The sequence below is a fragment of the Neodiprion virginianus genome, chromosome 3 (genome assembly GCF_021901495.1).
Source record: "Neodiprion virginianus isolate iyNeoVirg1 chromosome 3, iyNeoVirg1.1, whole genome shotgun sequence".
NCBI classification, from domain to species: domain Eukaryota; kingdom Metazoa; phylum Arthropoda; class Insecta; order Hymenoptera; family Diprionidae; genus Neodiprion; species Neodiprion virginianus.
Genome location: NC_060879.1, coordinates 36,413,559 through 36,431,529, shown reverse-complemented (window position 1 = coordinate 36,431,529; position 17,971 = coordinate 36,413,559). Strand labels below are relative to the sequence as shown.

Below are 17,971 nucleotides of genomic sequence, written 5' to 3'. Positions count from 1 at the left end.
TCCGTTTCAGACAATGACAATTGCTTTCGTTATTATCCGTCGTTTTGAATGGAAATTTTCGAGCGGGAGGGAAATGGAAAGCAAACCACTGCTACAGTGACGGAGCCTGGAAGCGATAAAAATAAACGCCATCGCAATGGGGAGAAAATATTGTATTATTTATGTGTGAAAGAAAGAAATTCTCTCATCCGACGGACAATGAAATTTCATATTCTACCAACCCCCGAAATAAATCGATCAAGTTTGCATGTCGCTGCATTTTTTTGTCCAGCCGTTCGTATTTAAACTCCTCGACTGACGCAGTGTGGCGCAGATTCCGTCCGTGTTGTACGCATATGAAACCAACCCACGCATTCTACATTCCTACGTCCGATCAAGATTAACGATCCGATCCCTGAAACATTCAGTTCGATTACGCTTAATTACTTGCAATTGAACTGTTCCTTCAATTAAAATCACTGCTATACGCCCAGCTAATCGAACCAATTTGCCATTCAACTCGGTGGCGCGAAAAACACTGCAGTGACTAGCAGGTGATTCGAATCTGTCGATGAACCGGACATTTTTTAATCATCCTCTGTCACGGTTTGTTCCGGTGAACCAGAGCAACCGAAATTTTCCACGAAAGAACGTGAAGCTTCCCGTTTCATACGAAAAAACGTAACGATTTCTCGGCAATTCATTATTCCGTCGATTGGAGTTACAAAGTAAAATTACCATTGTAATTTGTTTCATTGTTTTTACTTTTACTCGATACCTTGAACGGACATAAATTTTAAAACGTACAAAGCGTCAAGAAGAATCACTTTACCCCGTGACCTCTTCTGTAGGTACTCGACTGATAAATAGTCTCTTACCGTGTAACATGAAGATATATTTTAGGAACGTTTAAATTCAAAGCAAATCCCGCTAGAACGCGCGATGCAAGTTTCAAGAACACCAGTATTATTAGCCAATTTAGCATATTCCTGTTATAGTTACACTTTTATATTAAATACGGCCGTGTGCATGTGGTAGTATTGTATATATGTGCTATCCGAAAGTGCAGAGGGGAGAAGTTTCGCGAGCTCTGCATACATCTGAATACAAATTCGCACGCGTTATTCGACACCTGGCACCTCTACAATTTCACACCACGAGCCGCAGAACAAGAGTAAGGATTTGTTCTTTCTTTCCTTCTTATTCCACCTTCCGCCCTCTCTAACCCGTTGCAAATTTGAACCCAATTCGGAGTACCACGTCTCGACATGTGCTTTATTGGAAGCGATCCACGGCCCTGGATATGGCTATGTATACATGCACGGGGTTCTTCCTTTTACGGTTTCCACAGCTCTCGATCCTCAGTCGCGATCGGCTTCACACCAGGGATTCGTCGCAGAACTCGTAGTTCGCCGGAGGAGATGGCAGAGGCGGTGGATCCATGGGTACAGGCGTCGGGGCGTCGCCGAGATCCAGAAGTCTCAATCTCACCTCCATGTCAACGATCATGTCGACGTCTTCGTGAAACGCGGCGCTCAGCACGGGCCGTCCTGAAACAAGGGGAATCCGTCTCTGCGTCAGGAAAAAATCAAATATAAACCTGTGACGTGCCCCGGGAATTCCAGGCATCTTTTTTCTGCGGGGCGGAAAAAAAAACGCCTGATAAATCCGCCGCAGACTAATATTCCAAAACTGCATCGGCACGGTAAAAGAGATTGGTTTTTCTCCGAATGTCAAATTCTTTCAGACAGTAGATATCTGCCACCAGTTTATTCGAGTAGTAAAAGAAAATTTATTTTAGTACGACTAACACGTCTTGCTGGATTATTTTTTGGGTAAGTGAAAGATATAATATTTCGTCATCTCCGGCTCTCGCAGATTTTCGAAACTTGGTAAACTTGTGCGTCGGTAATTGTTGTAATTCTTGATTCTTGTAAAATTGACGAGGAGTTGAATAAACAGAGTTAGATAAAGTGAAAGATTACCCAGCAGCGCGGTGAGCCCGTCGGTCCACAAGTTATAGATTTCTTTGTTAGGAGCGATAAAGTCGAGGGAACCGCCCTCGTGCAGTAGCGAAAAAAATGTCTTATCGGTAGGATATTTCCGACCCTTGGCATGCGGGCATCTCTTGCCAGTCGCCAACCCCGTAGCAGAAGCCACGCTGATCCTCTTGTGCAAGTTTGAGTACGGTTGACTTTCCGAGTCCCAGTCTCCGTAAATGAGAACCCGTTCGTCATCCGACAGATGAACGAACCACCAATTCTTGGCCTTCTGCTCGGAAATATAAATTGAAATGAAATTAAATTTAGGTTTGAAACTACAAAATTAGGTAAAAATAAATAGTTTTCTGTCACTTTCGCGTTAGCAGAAGATACAGCGTCTCTGACATATAGGGTTTCTGGTCGAGACTTCACGAAGCGAGAATTCCCGGGAAATCTTTTTCGAGACGAGAAATAAGTGTCGCGAAATTCAAAAATTGCGCCTTAATTGTGCTTGTGCCCTGTCCTCCGCTTATTTACTTCATCCTACGTTTTTAAGACTAATAAGCTAGTCTGTTTTGGAGATTCTCATGGTTTCTTTTTGTACCTAATTAAAAGACTGTGTAGTCAAAAATTTTATCAGCAGATACTCAAAGTAGATTCTTCAGTTGATTGTGTTATTAAAAATTGAAATTTTTGTTCAATTAGAACACTGTGATTAAAAGTTATACATATTTATAGGAAGAAAGATACGGTACATAACTTTAATTTAAAAATTATTTTTATAAAGATACTTCAGGTATCTACTATTTGTTTAAGTGAAAGACTGCGAAGTTAATGTTTTTACTTACGTCAGGAAGGAAGCTAAGATACATATTCAAAGTACCTACTTTACTTAATAAAAAGATAAATTAAAAGTTTTATAGGAAGATACTCATCAAAGTTTAATTTAGTTAGTTTTGTTAATAAAATGTATAAGTAATTAAAATTCAAATGTAAACAAGACTATAAAACATAAATTTTGATGATTATTAATTAGCGTAATTTATTTCGCATTCAATTAACAATTTTGTGATTTTTTTAAAAGTTTTATAAATTTCTCGAAAATCCAAGAATCCACGGGAAGTCCTAGTCAAGAATTCTCGAGTCCCGAGAAAAAAAGTATGTCAAGAAGTCAGAAACCCTACTGACAAACAAGGGTATCCGAATCAGTGCTGCTCACCTGTGCCTTGAGGGTATCAAAGTGTTTTGAGAACTTGTGACCCGCTTTCAGCGCGTTCAATCTCTGAAGGGTGACGAGCCTCGCAGCTTTCGGCCTGATATCATTCCTCAGATCATCAATCGCTGGATGCCTTTGAAGAAGATTTTCAAACTTGGCCTGCCGCTCAGCGGCCCACAATTCTTGAACATGAGCAGCGGATGTTTCCTTGAGGTTTTCGGCCAATGCGGACAAAGTCGTCGGCCTGGCGTCCAGGGCGTCCTTCAGCTGGCGATGGAGAACTCGGAGTGCAATCAAGTGATCCTCGGGCTCTCGGGTCCTCAAATCCCTCATGGTCTTTCCCAGAGTCCATATAGCGTGGCAGAATAGTTCCTCGAAGAAGGCGTCCCTAGCGCTGAAGAAGAGAGGACAGTACCTGGTCGAAGTTCGTTCGTGACTCGTTCCCACCCGAAGGACGGTGCACAGAACATCTACGACGTTCTGAGCGACATGATTCAGGTCAGAGAGAAGCTCAGCCTCCTCCTTGGCGAGGACGAAACTGTCGTGATACTTCTGAGAGAAGTATTCGAGACAGTTTGGGGTCAGATGGCTGATCGTGTCGTTGCTCGAGTCGGACATGTAAGAGAAATATCTCTTGAGGGTTGGGGGTGGTTTCGGCGAAGGCAACGGCATGGAGGGCATGTAGGTCTGGGTCGCCTCGTCCAAAGTGATGGTGGAACCCTGCCTGCTGAGTTCCGGGGTGCTGGGCATTGATTCGACGGACTCAAGGATGGTCTCGGTGCTGACTCTCCGCCAGAAAGAGGGTATTTTCCCGTTCTCGTCGTCGTTTTCGACTAGCGTTTCCTGGCTCTGTCCAAGAATGGAATTCAGGAGCATCGTTTGAAGGACGTGGAGCTGGTGAGCCAACTCGTCGCCCGCATTCCGCTGCCCGGAACCAAGAACATGACGGAAGATGAGCTGCCTCCACTGCGAATCCGCCAAAGCTTTCAAGTCTTCTTCGCGTCGCGGGGACTCCGATGAGAGCAGAATCGCATTGACCAGGCCCAGAACGGCCAGTTGAACACCGGGCGACCTGCCCTTGACCAAGGTCAAAATCTCCGTAGTCGTCAACGCAGCTCGCAGCCTCTCCCCGTGCTCAGGCTCGCTTCTGGCGATGACCAGGCACGCGATCAGCAAAGCTTCTCTCAGGGCTTCGCTCTCCCCGGGACCGGCGATTTCGGCAACGACTCTGTCGATACCGACGTGACAAAGCTGGTCCAGGTATCCGTGCTGCATCGACAGTCTGAGACACGCCAATGCGGCGGTGATTTCACCGGCCGCTGCAACTTTCAGCTTCTCAACGATCAGCGACGGGCCTTCGACCTCGACGAAACACCTCGCGAATTCCGGGTCTTCGCAAGCATTGGCGAGCTTTTGCAGGGCGCTTTTACGCTTGGATCCCCGCTCGTCTGTGATCACTTCAAAGAGAAGGCGGACGGTCGTTGCGGCCGAGAATACCAATCGCAATTCTGTACCGTCTAGAACTTGGGATATTAATTCTGGTGTTACGTAACGGTTCGATATCGTCTGGTCTTCGGCCTTCGGCGACGGTCGTGCTATTTGCAACGCATACTTGTGGCACTCTCCTATCAGACCGTGATTCACGCAGAGATCGGCTATAATCTCATCCAGTGGGAGACTGCGGTCCATCTTCACCAGAGTTTGGTCGTTACCGATGGCCACCGCAACCGAGACTATTGAATCCGGCATTCTCACGATTATTCGAAGGCCTGGAATGTATTTCTCTAGGCCAGTGTTACGATAGAGAATTAACCGAATTGTTCAGTCCTCTACGCACCGTGTGACGCGTGAAGAAGCGAGAAAATTGGACGTTTAATAGAGATTACGCAACGGGACTACCGCTCGTTGTCAACTAGTTGATTATAGTAACACGTGCTAGTAATAACCACAGAAATAGTTATAGCAGTCACTAATCTAGTTCTGCAACCACCCGTTGCAGCTCTTCAATAATAATACAACGAATAGTCAGTCAAGCAGTCGAACAACGCCGGTTATTTTCGACCATGTTTGAATTATTTTACGTATGGTTCTAAATTTACACAGTTCGAATGCACAACTCATTGGTATGATAATTGAACACCACCGCGAGAAACCGAATTAACATCATGAATAATGAAGCGGGATTTTCGAACGAACCATTCACAGCCTCGGTCACAATCAGATTTATTTTCGTTATATTCACACGCAACGAATGGCCACACCTGAGCCCTCGTCGAAGGCCGATTACTGCCTGTTATCGTTACGCTGATAACTCAACACGGATGAGCAATGAGTCAAGCAATAATGCTGCGTAGTGGGGGACGCATAAGTGACAACAACCCACAGTATTTCGTTCCTGCAATGAGGCTTCCCCCTTTGCATCCCAACTCACTGTACAAACACACATACACAGGCTAAATATCCGGTGTAATATTATTATTATCATTACTATTACTGGTATTGATATTATTTTTCTTCACACTGTATAGGGATAAAATACAATATGGGCATAGCTACGTAATATGACGAAGATCAGATTGTGGTCCGCTTATCCCTGTTGGTAGTTCTACAAATATGAAATAGGAGTTGAAAACTGTCCATCAAGATTTTATTTTGTCATATTGAAGTAATACAGAATAAAATTTAAGATAAAACGCGTACTTCAGATATAGTATGAAACTCTTGGATTAGCATTATATTTTTCACCATCAGATGACACTTGTTCCAATTTTTGCGACAGGGACCCCCTATTTTGGATCCATATGATCAGCCGATATTTATAAAGAAATTATTATAATACGTAAAAATCATGTTTAAACAATATAAATTCTTTTCTCTAAATCTGCACACGGATTTCATTCTAATGGACACAATTATTATAAATATAAAAATGACGTGCTTAGTTTTGGTATTGACAAACTTCATTGAACATTGAAAAACTATTGAACATTTAATCCATATTAAAAAATCATCCCAGCATACAAGAATTCTGGTAATACACATATAAAACACCTCCAAATAAATGATAATTATTAAACAATACGTCCTTATTTGAATTGTTGATTTAGTTAATATAGAATCTATTGTTATTGACTAGTCGGTGGTGACCCACTGTTGTCATATTGGCTCTTATTTTTCAATAGATAAGCAGCTAAAAAATTAATAGGATCTGGCGGTCTTTCTTTGGCAAGACTTGATAATGCTTGGAGTAATATTGGCACAACGGTCTGATCCAAGTACTGTCTTGTCGGCAGCGACTGGACCTCTACTCTAGATTTCTTCTGCGGTGCAGCAGTCAAGTCTGCTTCCTTCTCCATCGATATTATTTTCTAAAACCATGGATACGTTAAATGAGGTGAGTGTTCGGGATGTTTGAGTAGGCAATTCACAAAATGTGTAACCATTTAAAAAGGCTTAGGCAAAATTGTCAACACTAATGAACTATGTGGAATTAAGGTAAACTCAAAGTCCAACTTATTTTCAGACTGACCATGATTTATTGAATTTTAATAATACACGGGTTGTTGTTTGTTATTGCAAAAGAATTAGTAGGGCAGAGACTGAGAAAAAGCTAATTTTGTCGAACCTAGACAGTTATATTGCCAAAGCATGCTCCACAATTATACTATTATTTTTTATTTAAGAGTTGACGTTGAATTTGAATATCGATTGATTTTCTGCTGCGTCTGGGCCGCAAGAAAGTAAATAAGATTTTTAAATCTAAAATCAATTCAACCACAGTCAATTACAAAGACCGGTAGTTTGTAAATTTAAGGTTATTCTTACGTTCGCTGCGTCTGACACTACATTAGTGCTGGGTTGAGCTGGCGCTGGCTCAGTCCGCTCTTCGGTTGTGGTTTCTACATTAAAAAAGAGTACAAATTTTTAGATTTGGAACTCTATAATACAGGCTACCAACAAGCATTGGTAATTAATAGTAAAAAACCGAAATATGTAGTACATACGTACCCCCGGTGGACGCCATGATATAAACAAATTGTTGTCAAATCCGTTATACGAAATGTAGCTGCGGATTCGGAACGGCTTGACTGTCGAGCCGTAGCAGTTGGTAATCTACCAAATCGATACCAGATGGCGCCACATCCTTGGAGAATCGACAGTGCTATCTTACAGAATTCACCGTAAATAAAAGATGTAGCTACAGTTACATAACATTAGGCGTATTCGAAAAATATTGCTATGCTTTCAAAATCATAATGTACAACTTAAGTTTGGAGAATTGTAGAACGAATGAACAAAGAGTCTACGCGACTTTTAATTATTTAGAAATGACAAAAGTTATGAGCTTCAGGGACATTTATTGTTGGACTTATTACTATGACAAGATGAGGTGAATAGAAAATTTCGTTTGTAATGATTTGTGGGCTCGACGCGAATCGCAGAGGGAAGTTCTGTTGACTGAGAAATATAAAGACAGTTGCCCTAATGGGCTTTGGTGTGACAACCGAAAATCATCGTGCGCTTGCGCTCCCTGAGATGTTCCAACGGTAGATTGAAAACATATTGCAGAACATCAAAGAGTTACCGATTTCTACATGATGCTGGCTGCATTCACCTTCCGAGTAACACAGTCTTCACAACGGTAAGCCCGAGCCAGTACTTAGCCTGTGTGTACTTACCGACTTGTCGGCGATACAAGAAATTAATAATGAGAATGAATTTCTTCCAAAATTCGTAGCAAAACAGTGATTTAATTAAAGTATAGGTACCCGAGAGAAGAATGTCTACATAAATAATAAATGATAATGGATCAGATGTGATAATGATGCGGAGACCAAGAATCCATCCGAAAAGACAAAGTGCGTATCTCTTGTCTGAAACGTAAAAACTAAAATCATTATACATCATATCATATCATCATACATCTTCATACATCATACATCATACATAGTAGTTCGAAACAAACGTTCGGATGTTTTGAAAGTGACGTCATCCAAAATTTTTTTTCTCTTGACGTCATCGATGTATAGTAATCAGCTAGCCGAATTCCTTAGTTTGGAAACAACCGTGCAGTAGAGCGGACGGATGAGAATCACGCTCCGCAGATTTCGAATACCGGGTTCTCTACCTCTTAGATCCTGCGCTCTGGGTCCGTTTCCTGGTGCAACTCGAGTTCCAGGACGAGCGCTCCGTAGTTCTGTCTGTCCAGGTCCTTCACCTGGTGACTTTAAACATTCAGGACTAATTTTCCGTAGTTCTGGTTAAGCTTGTCATGTTAACAAGAGATTATTTCAATTCATTTTTTGCGCAAGCACAAATTCAGTAGCTAATAAAATTCTATAATTTTTTATAATCTCATAATCTTCTCGGTAAAATGCGTCAATATAAAAATTGTATTAATCCTTACACAAGACTTTTGTTGTGTTCTAATACTGAAAATATTTATTAATATTCGAAGTATAACCCGCGGTCGGCTCCCGGACTAGTAAGACCGTGGTCAAAACTGTGTGGTTGAGTCAGTGGTACTGTTGCGTTTTATCCTAAGAATTGAAAAATCTAGGATTGTTAATGCGAAATTTGAACAAACGGAGATAATGAAGAAGCAAAAAGGAAATCGATTTAAACGTTAGCAGTTTTTTGAGGTGAGAAAATAATCCAATTTATTCTCATTATTCCACTCGTGCACTCGTGCATAATTATCATGCCTTTTCATACGTTTATTACCGCATGGACTACACTGAAAACATTGCGGTGTGTCCAGGGCCTTTCTTCTGAACAATAAACAAAAATAAAAAAGATATTAACACTTTATTCATTTCACTGCATTACATGTTGTAACGATATTCTGAATTCGAAGTGCCCGCGAAGTTTTGCTGGACACAGCCATCCCGATCCAGGCGTCAGGCGGGAGAAACGGTTGAACGTTTCGAAGACTCTGCAGAAAGACACCAACCCGTACGGCCCGACAATCATAATACTCCACAGAAGTCGAAAACCAAGTCAATTTTAAGATTTTCCAAAGTTCCACATATACCGTACCAGTTCACTGAATTTTCGATGTCGTTACGATCCCTGCTGTTCTCATCTCCCATCTCAACGTGAATAAACGACGCAACCTGAAGGTAAACACAAGATTTCTAAGCATCCATCAAACGAGAGTGGAGAAAAGTATAATACCCGGATTGGCAAGTGATTCATCTGGTGCAACGGTATTCGACGACGAAGACAAGGGACCAGTTAATTTTAACGTCTTGTGTATTGAAGGCGTATTTTTAAATTGTGTCAATGTTTGGATGTGTGAATGAATAACTTTTGATCTTTTTTTTTATGTGTACGCTTTTGTTTTTACCATTTATCAATCTGTTTATTCGAACTATTTTATGTATACTATTTTATCTTTACAACTTTGTCGACTATTTTACATATACTTTATTTATATTTCATTTATATGTTATTTATCTTTAATTTATTCAACAGAGAGTCAAACTCGTTTTTATTATCGTTCTCTTAATATTGTCTTGTAAGCCTGTCCATCGAATTCACGTCTTTTTTTTTTCTTTTATTTTCACAAAAAAAACGAGTAATTGCAATGTATGACGATTCTAGAATAATAAGAATGAATGAGATTTTTTTTCTTATATCTCTAACAGCTACTCATGGAACTTATAGAAAAGTTTTGTGGAATACGCTGCGAGCGAAGTATCAAAAGTACAGCCGAAAACGTAAGATTTTGTTCGTAATTGCTCTGCTGTTGGTCCTATATACGCTTTATGAAATGTCTTTTCGGCATTTTTGAGGGTTAGAATTATCTGATTTAAAAAGAGTCCTGCAAAACGATTTTACGACGAAAAGTTTCCAAACTTCGAGAGTCGCAAATTTTTGGCTGATTTTGGAATATGCTGACATCGATTTATTCACACCCAGTATCAACGTAAGTTTGCGACGAATCAAAACTTACGGCTAAAAAACATCAAATTTACACTGGATTTTCAACCAGGTGGGAAAGAAAAATCACAAACTCGTAGGGACAAAGTTTCAGTTCCAGTTTATTCAATGGAGTACAAGTGTTCAGGTGTCAGTGCATACTACTTTACCAAGTTTCCAAATACTATAAATCTATTATGTGACACCAGTACATTATACTAATGATTTTATATCAATAATTACTATAATAATATTCTCATTGATATAACTGTTATTTTATTTCTATATAGAATAGATACTGCGACATATATTGCATTGAGTAGAATATGAACAATGTTGGATAAAATAGTTATTAATGTTGTTTGTAAGCGCAGTTTGGGTTCCAGTCTGAGTACCTACAATGCTAAAAGCTACAATGCACCTCTGCAGGATTCGAGATGTGTAATCTTGTATTACTATTATACGTAACATTGAATAAATTAATTAACACCTACTGGAATTTCTCCGTAATTTTTTCGCATCTTCTCAGGTATTGGTCCCAGGACGCTCCAAATACCTTTTTGTAATACTAGAGTTCCAATAAGTCTGAAAAGGGGTCGTTCGAAGTGATTCTATGACAAAAATTTATCCGCTCAAAAAAAAGGAAGGTAGACCTCGTCAGTTTTTTTCTATCCGGTGTTTGTGAATTTTGGACAATGTTGAATTTAATCTCTTCATATAGTACATCGACGGAGTTTACTGAGAAAAGTCGATTCGACGCAGTTCCAATGCGCTGCGAGGAACGCACCAAGAGTAGCGGACAACAATTAGAAGATTCCGTTGGTAGTTCCCCTGCTGCTGATCCTACGCTCTTTTTTTAGCTATTTTTGCGTTCCTGTAGGTCCAATTAGTGTAACGGCCATACTAATCGAATCTGAAACTAATATCTTTCGGTCAAAAAATGAAGAAAAAAGTAAGGCTATTCCCTTTGCATTATTGGCGAAAGTTTTCGCGCTTTTAAAAAGTGCTGGAATAAATTCTTTCATGCACTATTCCGACGTAATTATGCTGGAGAAATCGATTGAGCGCAGTCCCAATACGCTGCGATCAACGCATCAAAAGTTACAGCCGAAAAACGAGAACCTGTGTCTTCGACTTTTTTCAGCAGGTGCATTTTCCTTCGTAATTTCTCTTCTGTCGATCCCAAGCTCTTTTCGCTGCCATTTCTGAGTTCCTGGTGGTCCAATTAGTCAGGAAGGGATCATTTAAATCGAATCTGAGACCAAAAATTTTTTGGTCGAAAAATGAAAAAAAAGTAAGGCTAACCCCTTTGCATTTTTGGCGAAAATTTTCGCGATTTTGAAAAGTGCTGGAACAAATTCTTTCCAGCTCTATTCGGACGTAATTTTGCGAGAGAAATCGATTGGGCGCAGTCCCAATACGCTGCGATCAACGCATCAAAAGTTACAGCCGAAAAACGAGAACCTGTGTCTTCGACTTTTTTCAGCAGGTGCATTTTCCTTCGTAATTTCTCTTCTGTCGATCCCACGCTCTTTTCACTGCGTTTTCTGAGTTCCTGGTGGTCCAATTAGTCAGGAAAGGATCATTGAAATCGAATCTGAGACCAAAAATTTTGTGGTCGAAAAATGAAAAAAAAGTAAGGCTAACCCCTCTGCATTTTTGTCGAAAATTTTCGCGATTTTGAAAAGAGCTGGAAGAAATTCTTTCTGGCACTATTCGGACGTAATTTTGCGAGAGAAATCGATTGGGCGCAGTCACAATACGCTGCGATCAACGCATCAAAAGTTACAGCCGAAAAACGAGAACCTGTGTTTTCGACTTTTTTCAGCAGGTGCATTTTCCTTCGTAATTTCTCTTCTGTCGATCCCACGCTCTTTTCGCTGCCATATCTGAGTTCCTGGTGGTCCAATTAGTCAGGAAAGGATCATTGAAATCGAATCTGAGACCAAAAATTTTTTGGTCGAAAAATGAAAAAAAAGTAAGGCTAACCCCTTTGCATTTTTGGCGAAAATTTTCGCGATTTTGAAAAGTGCTGGAACAATTTCTTTCTGGCACTATTCGGACGTAATTTTGCGAGAGAAATCGATTGGGCGCAGTCCCAATACGCTGCGATCAACGCATCAAAAGTAACAGCCGAAAAACGAGAACCTGTGTTTTCAACTTTTTTCAGCAGGTGCATTTTCCTTCGTAATTTCTCTTCTGTCGATCCCACGCTCTTTTCGCTGCCATATCTGAGTTCCTGGTGGTCCAATTAGTCAGGAAAGGATCATTGAAATCGAATCTGAGACCAAAAATTTTTTGGTCGAAAAATGAAAAAAAAGTAAGGCTAACCCCTTTGCATTTTTGGCGAAAATTTTCGCGATTTTGAAAAGTGCTGGAACAATTTCTTTCTGGCACTATTCGGACGTAATTTTGCGAGAGAAATCGATTGGGCGCAGTCTCAATACGCTGCGATCAACGCATCAAAAGTTACAGCCGAAAAACGAGAACCTGTGTTTTCGTCTTTTTTCAGCAGGTGCATTTTCCTTCGTAATTTCTCTTCTGTCGATCCGACGCTCTTTTCGCTGCGTTTTCTGAGTTCCTGGTGGTCCAATTAGTCAGGAAAGGATCATTGAAATCGAATCTGAGACCAAAAATTTTTTGGTCGAAAAATGAAAAAAAAGTAAGGCTAACCCCTTTGCATTTTTGGCGAAAATTTTCGCGATTTTGAAAAGTGCTGGAATAAATTCTTTCCGGCACTATTCGGACGTAATTTTGCGAGAGAAATCGATTGGGCGCAGTCACAATACGCTGCGATCAACGCATCAAAAGTTACAGCCGAAAAACGAGAACCTGTGTTTTCGACTTTTTTCAGCAGGTGCATTTTCCTTCGTAATTTCTCTTCTGTCGATCCCACGCTCTTTTCGCTGCCATATCTGAGTTCCTGGTGGTCCAATTAGTCAGGAAAGGATCATTTAAATCGAATCTGAGACCAAAAATTTTTTGGTCGAAAAATGAAAAAAAAGTAAGGCTAACCCCTTTGCATTTTTGGCGAAAATTTTCGCGATTTTGAAAAGTGCTGGAATAAATTCTTTCCGGCACTATTCGGACGTAATTTTGCGAGAGAAATCGATTGGGCGCAGTCCCAATACGCTGCGATCAACGCATCAAAAGTTACAGCCGAAAAACGAGAACCTGTGTTTTCGACTTTTTTCAGCAGGTGCATTTTCCTTCGTAATTTCTCTTCTGTCGATCCCACGCTCTTTTCGCTGCCATATCTGAGTTCCTGGTGGTCCAATTAGTCAGGAAAGGATCATTGAAATCGAATCTGAGACCAAAAATTTTTTGGTCGAAAAATGAAAAAAAAGTAAGGCTAACCCCTTTGCATTTTTGGCGAAAATTTTCGCGATTTTGAAAAGTGCTGGAACAATTTCTTTCTGGCACTATTCGGACGTAATTTTGCGAGAGAAATCGATTGGGCGCAGTCACAATACGCTGCGATCAACGCATCAAAAGTTACAGCCGAAAAACGAGAACCTGTGTTTTCGACTTTTTTCAGCAGGTGCATTTTCCTTCGTAATTTCTCTTTTGTCGATCCCACGCTCTTTTCGCTGCCATATCTGAGTTCCTGGTGGTCCAATTAGTCAGGAAAGGATCATTGAAATCGAATCTGAGACCAAAAATTTTTTGGTCGAAAAATGAAAAAAAAGTAAGGCTAACCCCTTTGCATTTTTGGCGAAAATTTTCGCGATTTTGAAAAGTGCTGGAACAATTTCTTTCTGGCACTATTCGGACGTAATTTTGCGAGAGAAATCGATTGGGCGCAGTCCCAATACGCTGCGATCAACGCATCAAAAGTTACAGCCGAAAAACGAGAACCTGTGTTTTCGACTTTTTTCAGCAGGTGCATTTTCCTTCGTAATTTCTCTTCTGTCGATCCCACGCTCTTTTCGCTGCCATATCTGAGTTCCTGGTGGTCCAATTAGTCAGGAAAGGATCATTTAAATCGAATCTGAGCCCAAAAATTTTTTGGTCGAAAAATGAAAAAAAAGTAAGGCTAACCCCTTTGCATTTTTGGCGAAAATTTTCGCGATTTTGAAAAGAGCTGGAATAAATTCTTTCTGGCACTATTCGGACGTAATTTTGCGAGAGAAATCGATTGGGCGCAGTCTCAATACGCTGCGATCAACGCATCAAAAGTTACAGCCGAAAAACGAGAACCTGTGTTTTCGTCTTTTTTCAGCAGGTGCATTTTCCTTCGTAATTTCTCTTCTGTCGATCCGACGCTCTTTTCGCTGCGTTTTCTGAGTTCCTGGTGGTCCAATTAGTCAGGAAAGGATCATTGAAATCGAATCTGAGACCAAAAATTTTTTGGTCGAAAAATGAAAAAAAAGTAAGGCTAACCCCTTTGCATTTTTGGCGAAAATTTTCGCGATTTTGAAAAGTGCTGGAATAAATTCTTTCTGGCACTATTCGGACGTAATTTTGCGAGAGAAATCGATTGGGCGCAGTCACAATACGCTGCGATCAACGCATCAAAAGTTACAGCCGAAAAACGAGAACCTGTGTTTTCGACTTTTTTCAGCAGGTGCATTTTCCTTCGTAATTTCTCTTCTGTCGATCCCACGCTCTTTTTGCTGCGTTTTCTGAGTTCCTGGTGGTTCAATTAGTCAGGAGAGGGTCATACAAATTGAGTCCGAGACGAAGAATTATCGGCTCCAAAAATGAAGAAAAAAACAACGCTAAATATTGCCACAGAATTTTGCAGCGAGTGAAAATCTAGCCTTGGGATGCTACCGTTATGTCTACAAGCTCGATGGTACCGAGCTGGATGGGAAACAAATTCTTCTGGCATGCTGCCTGTCCACCAGGTGAATTACCCACAAATCCTCGATATCTTTACAATCCTGTAGAAGCACTTGCTGCCTTTTAAACTTGTCTTGTGTACTATAAATTGTTTGAATTCATTTTGTGCGCAAGCACAAGTAGCTGTTAATGCACTAATAAAATGTCTATAATCTTTCATAATTTTCTCATAAAAAATAAAAATTCTGGTAATGATGTACCATGCACTTTTTGGAAGTGTAGCTCACTACGGTATAATAGCATGGGGTGGAGCATACGGAAATGTAATGGACTCTCTTGAGAGGGTCCAGCACAGACTATGGAAGATAATTGCGCGAAATAATGCTGATTTGATGGAACCTCTAAACATCCGCGAGACTTACACATTGGAGTCACTGCTATATCATTATGACGACTTGAAAACCAAATACACCCAATCGGGAAGCAATACTAGAAACAAAACCATTGCTATACCAAAGACCTCCAAAACCATAGGCTTTAAAAATCATGTGATTCAGGGAATAAAGAGCTATAACAGACTCACGGATGAGCTGAAAATATTAGAATGTAGTAAAAAAAATATAAAGAGGCAAATAAAGAGCTACCAAATAGCACAGAGAAACTACTCAAGCACCGAAAAACTACAACAAAAATGATCATTTTATTTGATATTCACATTACATTTTATTATATTATTATTGATAAACTTTTTTAGTTATATCTTAAATAACTATTTTGTTATTTTTTTCTCCATCTACTTTCGCCAGTCCTGCGCACAGACATGCCAAATGTCTCTGCAGGGTATATATTATTGTCCTTGGGACTATTAGTCTTAAGTCAAGTATGTATATGATGTAAATTGCTGGTTTAAATATACAAATATACAAATATACAAATATCTTCTTGCTAAAATATGTCGATAAAAAAATTATATTAATTCTTACACAATATTTTTGATGTGTTCTAATACTGAAAATATTTATTAGTATTCGAGGTATAAACCATGGTGTTTAGCGGTGATCATCAGAGGTGGTTGGTGAACGAGGAGGAGGACGAGAAAGACGAGGAGAATGAGGATTTGTGCACGGTGAGTAAAACATTTTTATAATATTTAATGGCAATTGTAATTATATTTTATCTTAAATTTTTTTAACTTGTCATGCTTACAATTAATTATTTCAATTCATTCATCGCGCAAGCCCAAGTTCGGTATCTATCAATGCGCTAATAAGATTCCTGTAATTTTTTATAATTTTCTTGAAGTCTTCTTGGTCAAACCTGTCAACAGAAAAGTTATATTAATCCTTACACAATATTTTTGATGTGTTCTAATTTTTACTGAAAATGTTTATCAGTATTCGGGGAATAACCCGAGGTGGTTAGAGGTGGTCGTTGGAGGTGATTAGTAGTGGTTGGAGGTAGCTGAAGGTGATTTGAGCTGGTTCGAGGTCGTTGGAGGTAGTTGGCGTGGTAAGAGGTAAACGGAGGTGGTCGAGAACGAGAAGGAGCACAATGGAGAAAGAGGAGAAGGATGAGGTGGACAATAAGGACGGGGGTCGTCGCAGGTGATTGAAGGTGGTAAGATAGTCTGGGGTGTTGAGGAGGCGGGGTAGTGGGGCCTACACTACCCTACCCTACCCCACATCCGTTCAAAGTGGAAACCGTGTTCTTTAAATGCTGCCATATGAAAGATCGGGAAAAGTACACATATTTCTTTGTGTTCAAATGAATCAAATACGATGATTGTTAAGCCAAACGTTGATTGTCGGTTATTTTTTTTAATGGGAGACAACTACCGAGGCTTCTTAAAATTTCGAGTGTATTTTAACTCACATTTGGACAGTAGAAAAAAAATTTACTTATCATCAATCGTCCCAAAATGGCGAAGTTATTAGTTAGCCATTGAAGCGCCTTGCCACTGGAATCTCGAATTGGCAGGAAAGATGGAGTGCGTGATTTTTTTCTGAAATGTAAAACCTAAAATTACTTTGAATTGACGTATATTTTTATCATCGGTGGATTGAAAAAATCAGAAAAAAACGATGAATCACATTCATTTTCGTTCAAAATTTTCTTGCTAAAAATCGTTACTTTTTACGTTTGAGCTCGACAATTGATATGATATCACGGTTTTTGGGTTATTTTGGTACATCGATAATAGAATGGTGCGCGAATTAAAAATTACTAGTTTTAAAACACTCGCTCGCTCAAGCTCGATCGGGGTCGGATGCCTAGTGTAACTGGCTTTTGTGCTTGTGCGCTCGCTTACTCGTTGTCGTGTTTTACCAGATGACATAGTTGTAGGGGAGACTGGAGCACGATGACTCCCCAAAATATTCTGGTATTTCCTTCACAGTATACAGAATGAACACTGTCTTTGAGCATGTGACGCAAACCGAATCTGCCCGTAAGATTTTTTCTATATAATGTTACAAATCACGTTTATGCATGCATGTAAGTATAACGTATTGTGATTGTGTGACAGTAAATTTCGTCAAAAAATACCACAGAACAATCAGCTAAGTGCTGACAGATTTGAAACACTACGCACGTCAATTAGAGCTCTAATCGAACAACGTTATTGTCATGTAGTCCTATGCATACAGTGCCAACCACTTATTAATTGCACTTTCTCGATCCTGGTCGGCCGGTTTTTTTTCCGATTCCAAATGTTATCTGAAGCATGCATATTGGTAGGATATTACAAAAAATGACGTTTTCAACAGTCAATCTTGTAAATTTGAAAATTAGGCCGGAAGATCGAAAGTCATCAGGTCAAGGACCTGGACAGACAGAACTACGGAACATTAGTCCTGAAGGTCAAAAGTCACCAGGTAGCGGACCTGGTGGGCCGGAACCACGGAGCGCTTGTCCTGGAAGTCGAGTTTCACCAGGTATCGTACGTGCTCCGCAGGAACCACGGAGCGCTTGTCCCGGAAGTCGAGTTCCTGCAGGTAGTGGACCTTCAGCGCAGAAACTACAGAGTGCTTTTTCCGGATGTCAAAATCCACCAGTTGGAGGACCTGGACAGCCAGAATTAAGGAAA

The 17,971-nt window shown here is 40.2% G+C and overlaps 2 protein-coding genes across 2 annotated transcripts; both read right to left on the bottom strand.

Moving 5' to 3' along the window:
- Positions 1 to 725: 725 nt before the first annotated feature.
- Positions 726 to 5,461, bottom strand: LOC124300186 (engulfment and cell motility protein 1-like). Its single transcript, XM_046753955.1, has 3 exons — positions 3,181 to 5,461; positions 1,965 to 2,250; positions 726 to 1,529 (listed from the first exon to the last, which is right to left on the bottom strand). The coding sequence occupies exons 1-3, from the start codon at positions 4,924 to 4,926 to the stop codon at positions 1,357 to 1,359; spliced, it is 2,205 nt and encodes a 734-aa protein (XP_046609911.1). The 5' UTR covers positions 4,927 to 5,461; the 3' UTR covers positions 726 to 1,356.
- Positions 5,462 to 5,807: 346 nt separating this feature from the next.
- LOC124300187 (protein dpy-30 homolog) lies at positions 5,808 to 7,275 on the bottom strand. Its single transcript, XM_046753956.1, has 3 exons — positions 7,186 to 7,275; positions 7,003 to 7,076; positions 5,808 to 6,545 (listed from the first exon to the last, which is right to left on the bottom strand). The coding sequence occupies exons 1-3, from the start codon at positions 7,199 to 7,201 to the stop codon at positions 6,303 to 6,305; spliced, it is 333 nt and encodes a 110-aa protein (XP_046609912.1). The 5' UTR covers positions 7,202 to 7,275; the 3' UTR covers positions 5,808 to 6,302.
- Positions 7,276 to 17,971: the final 10,696 nt, after the last annotated feature.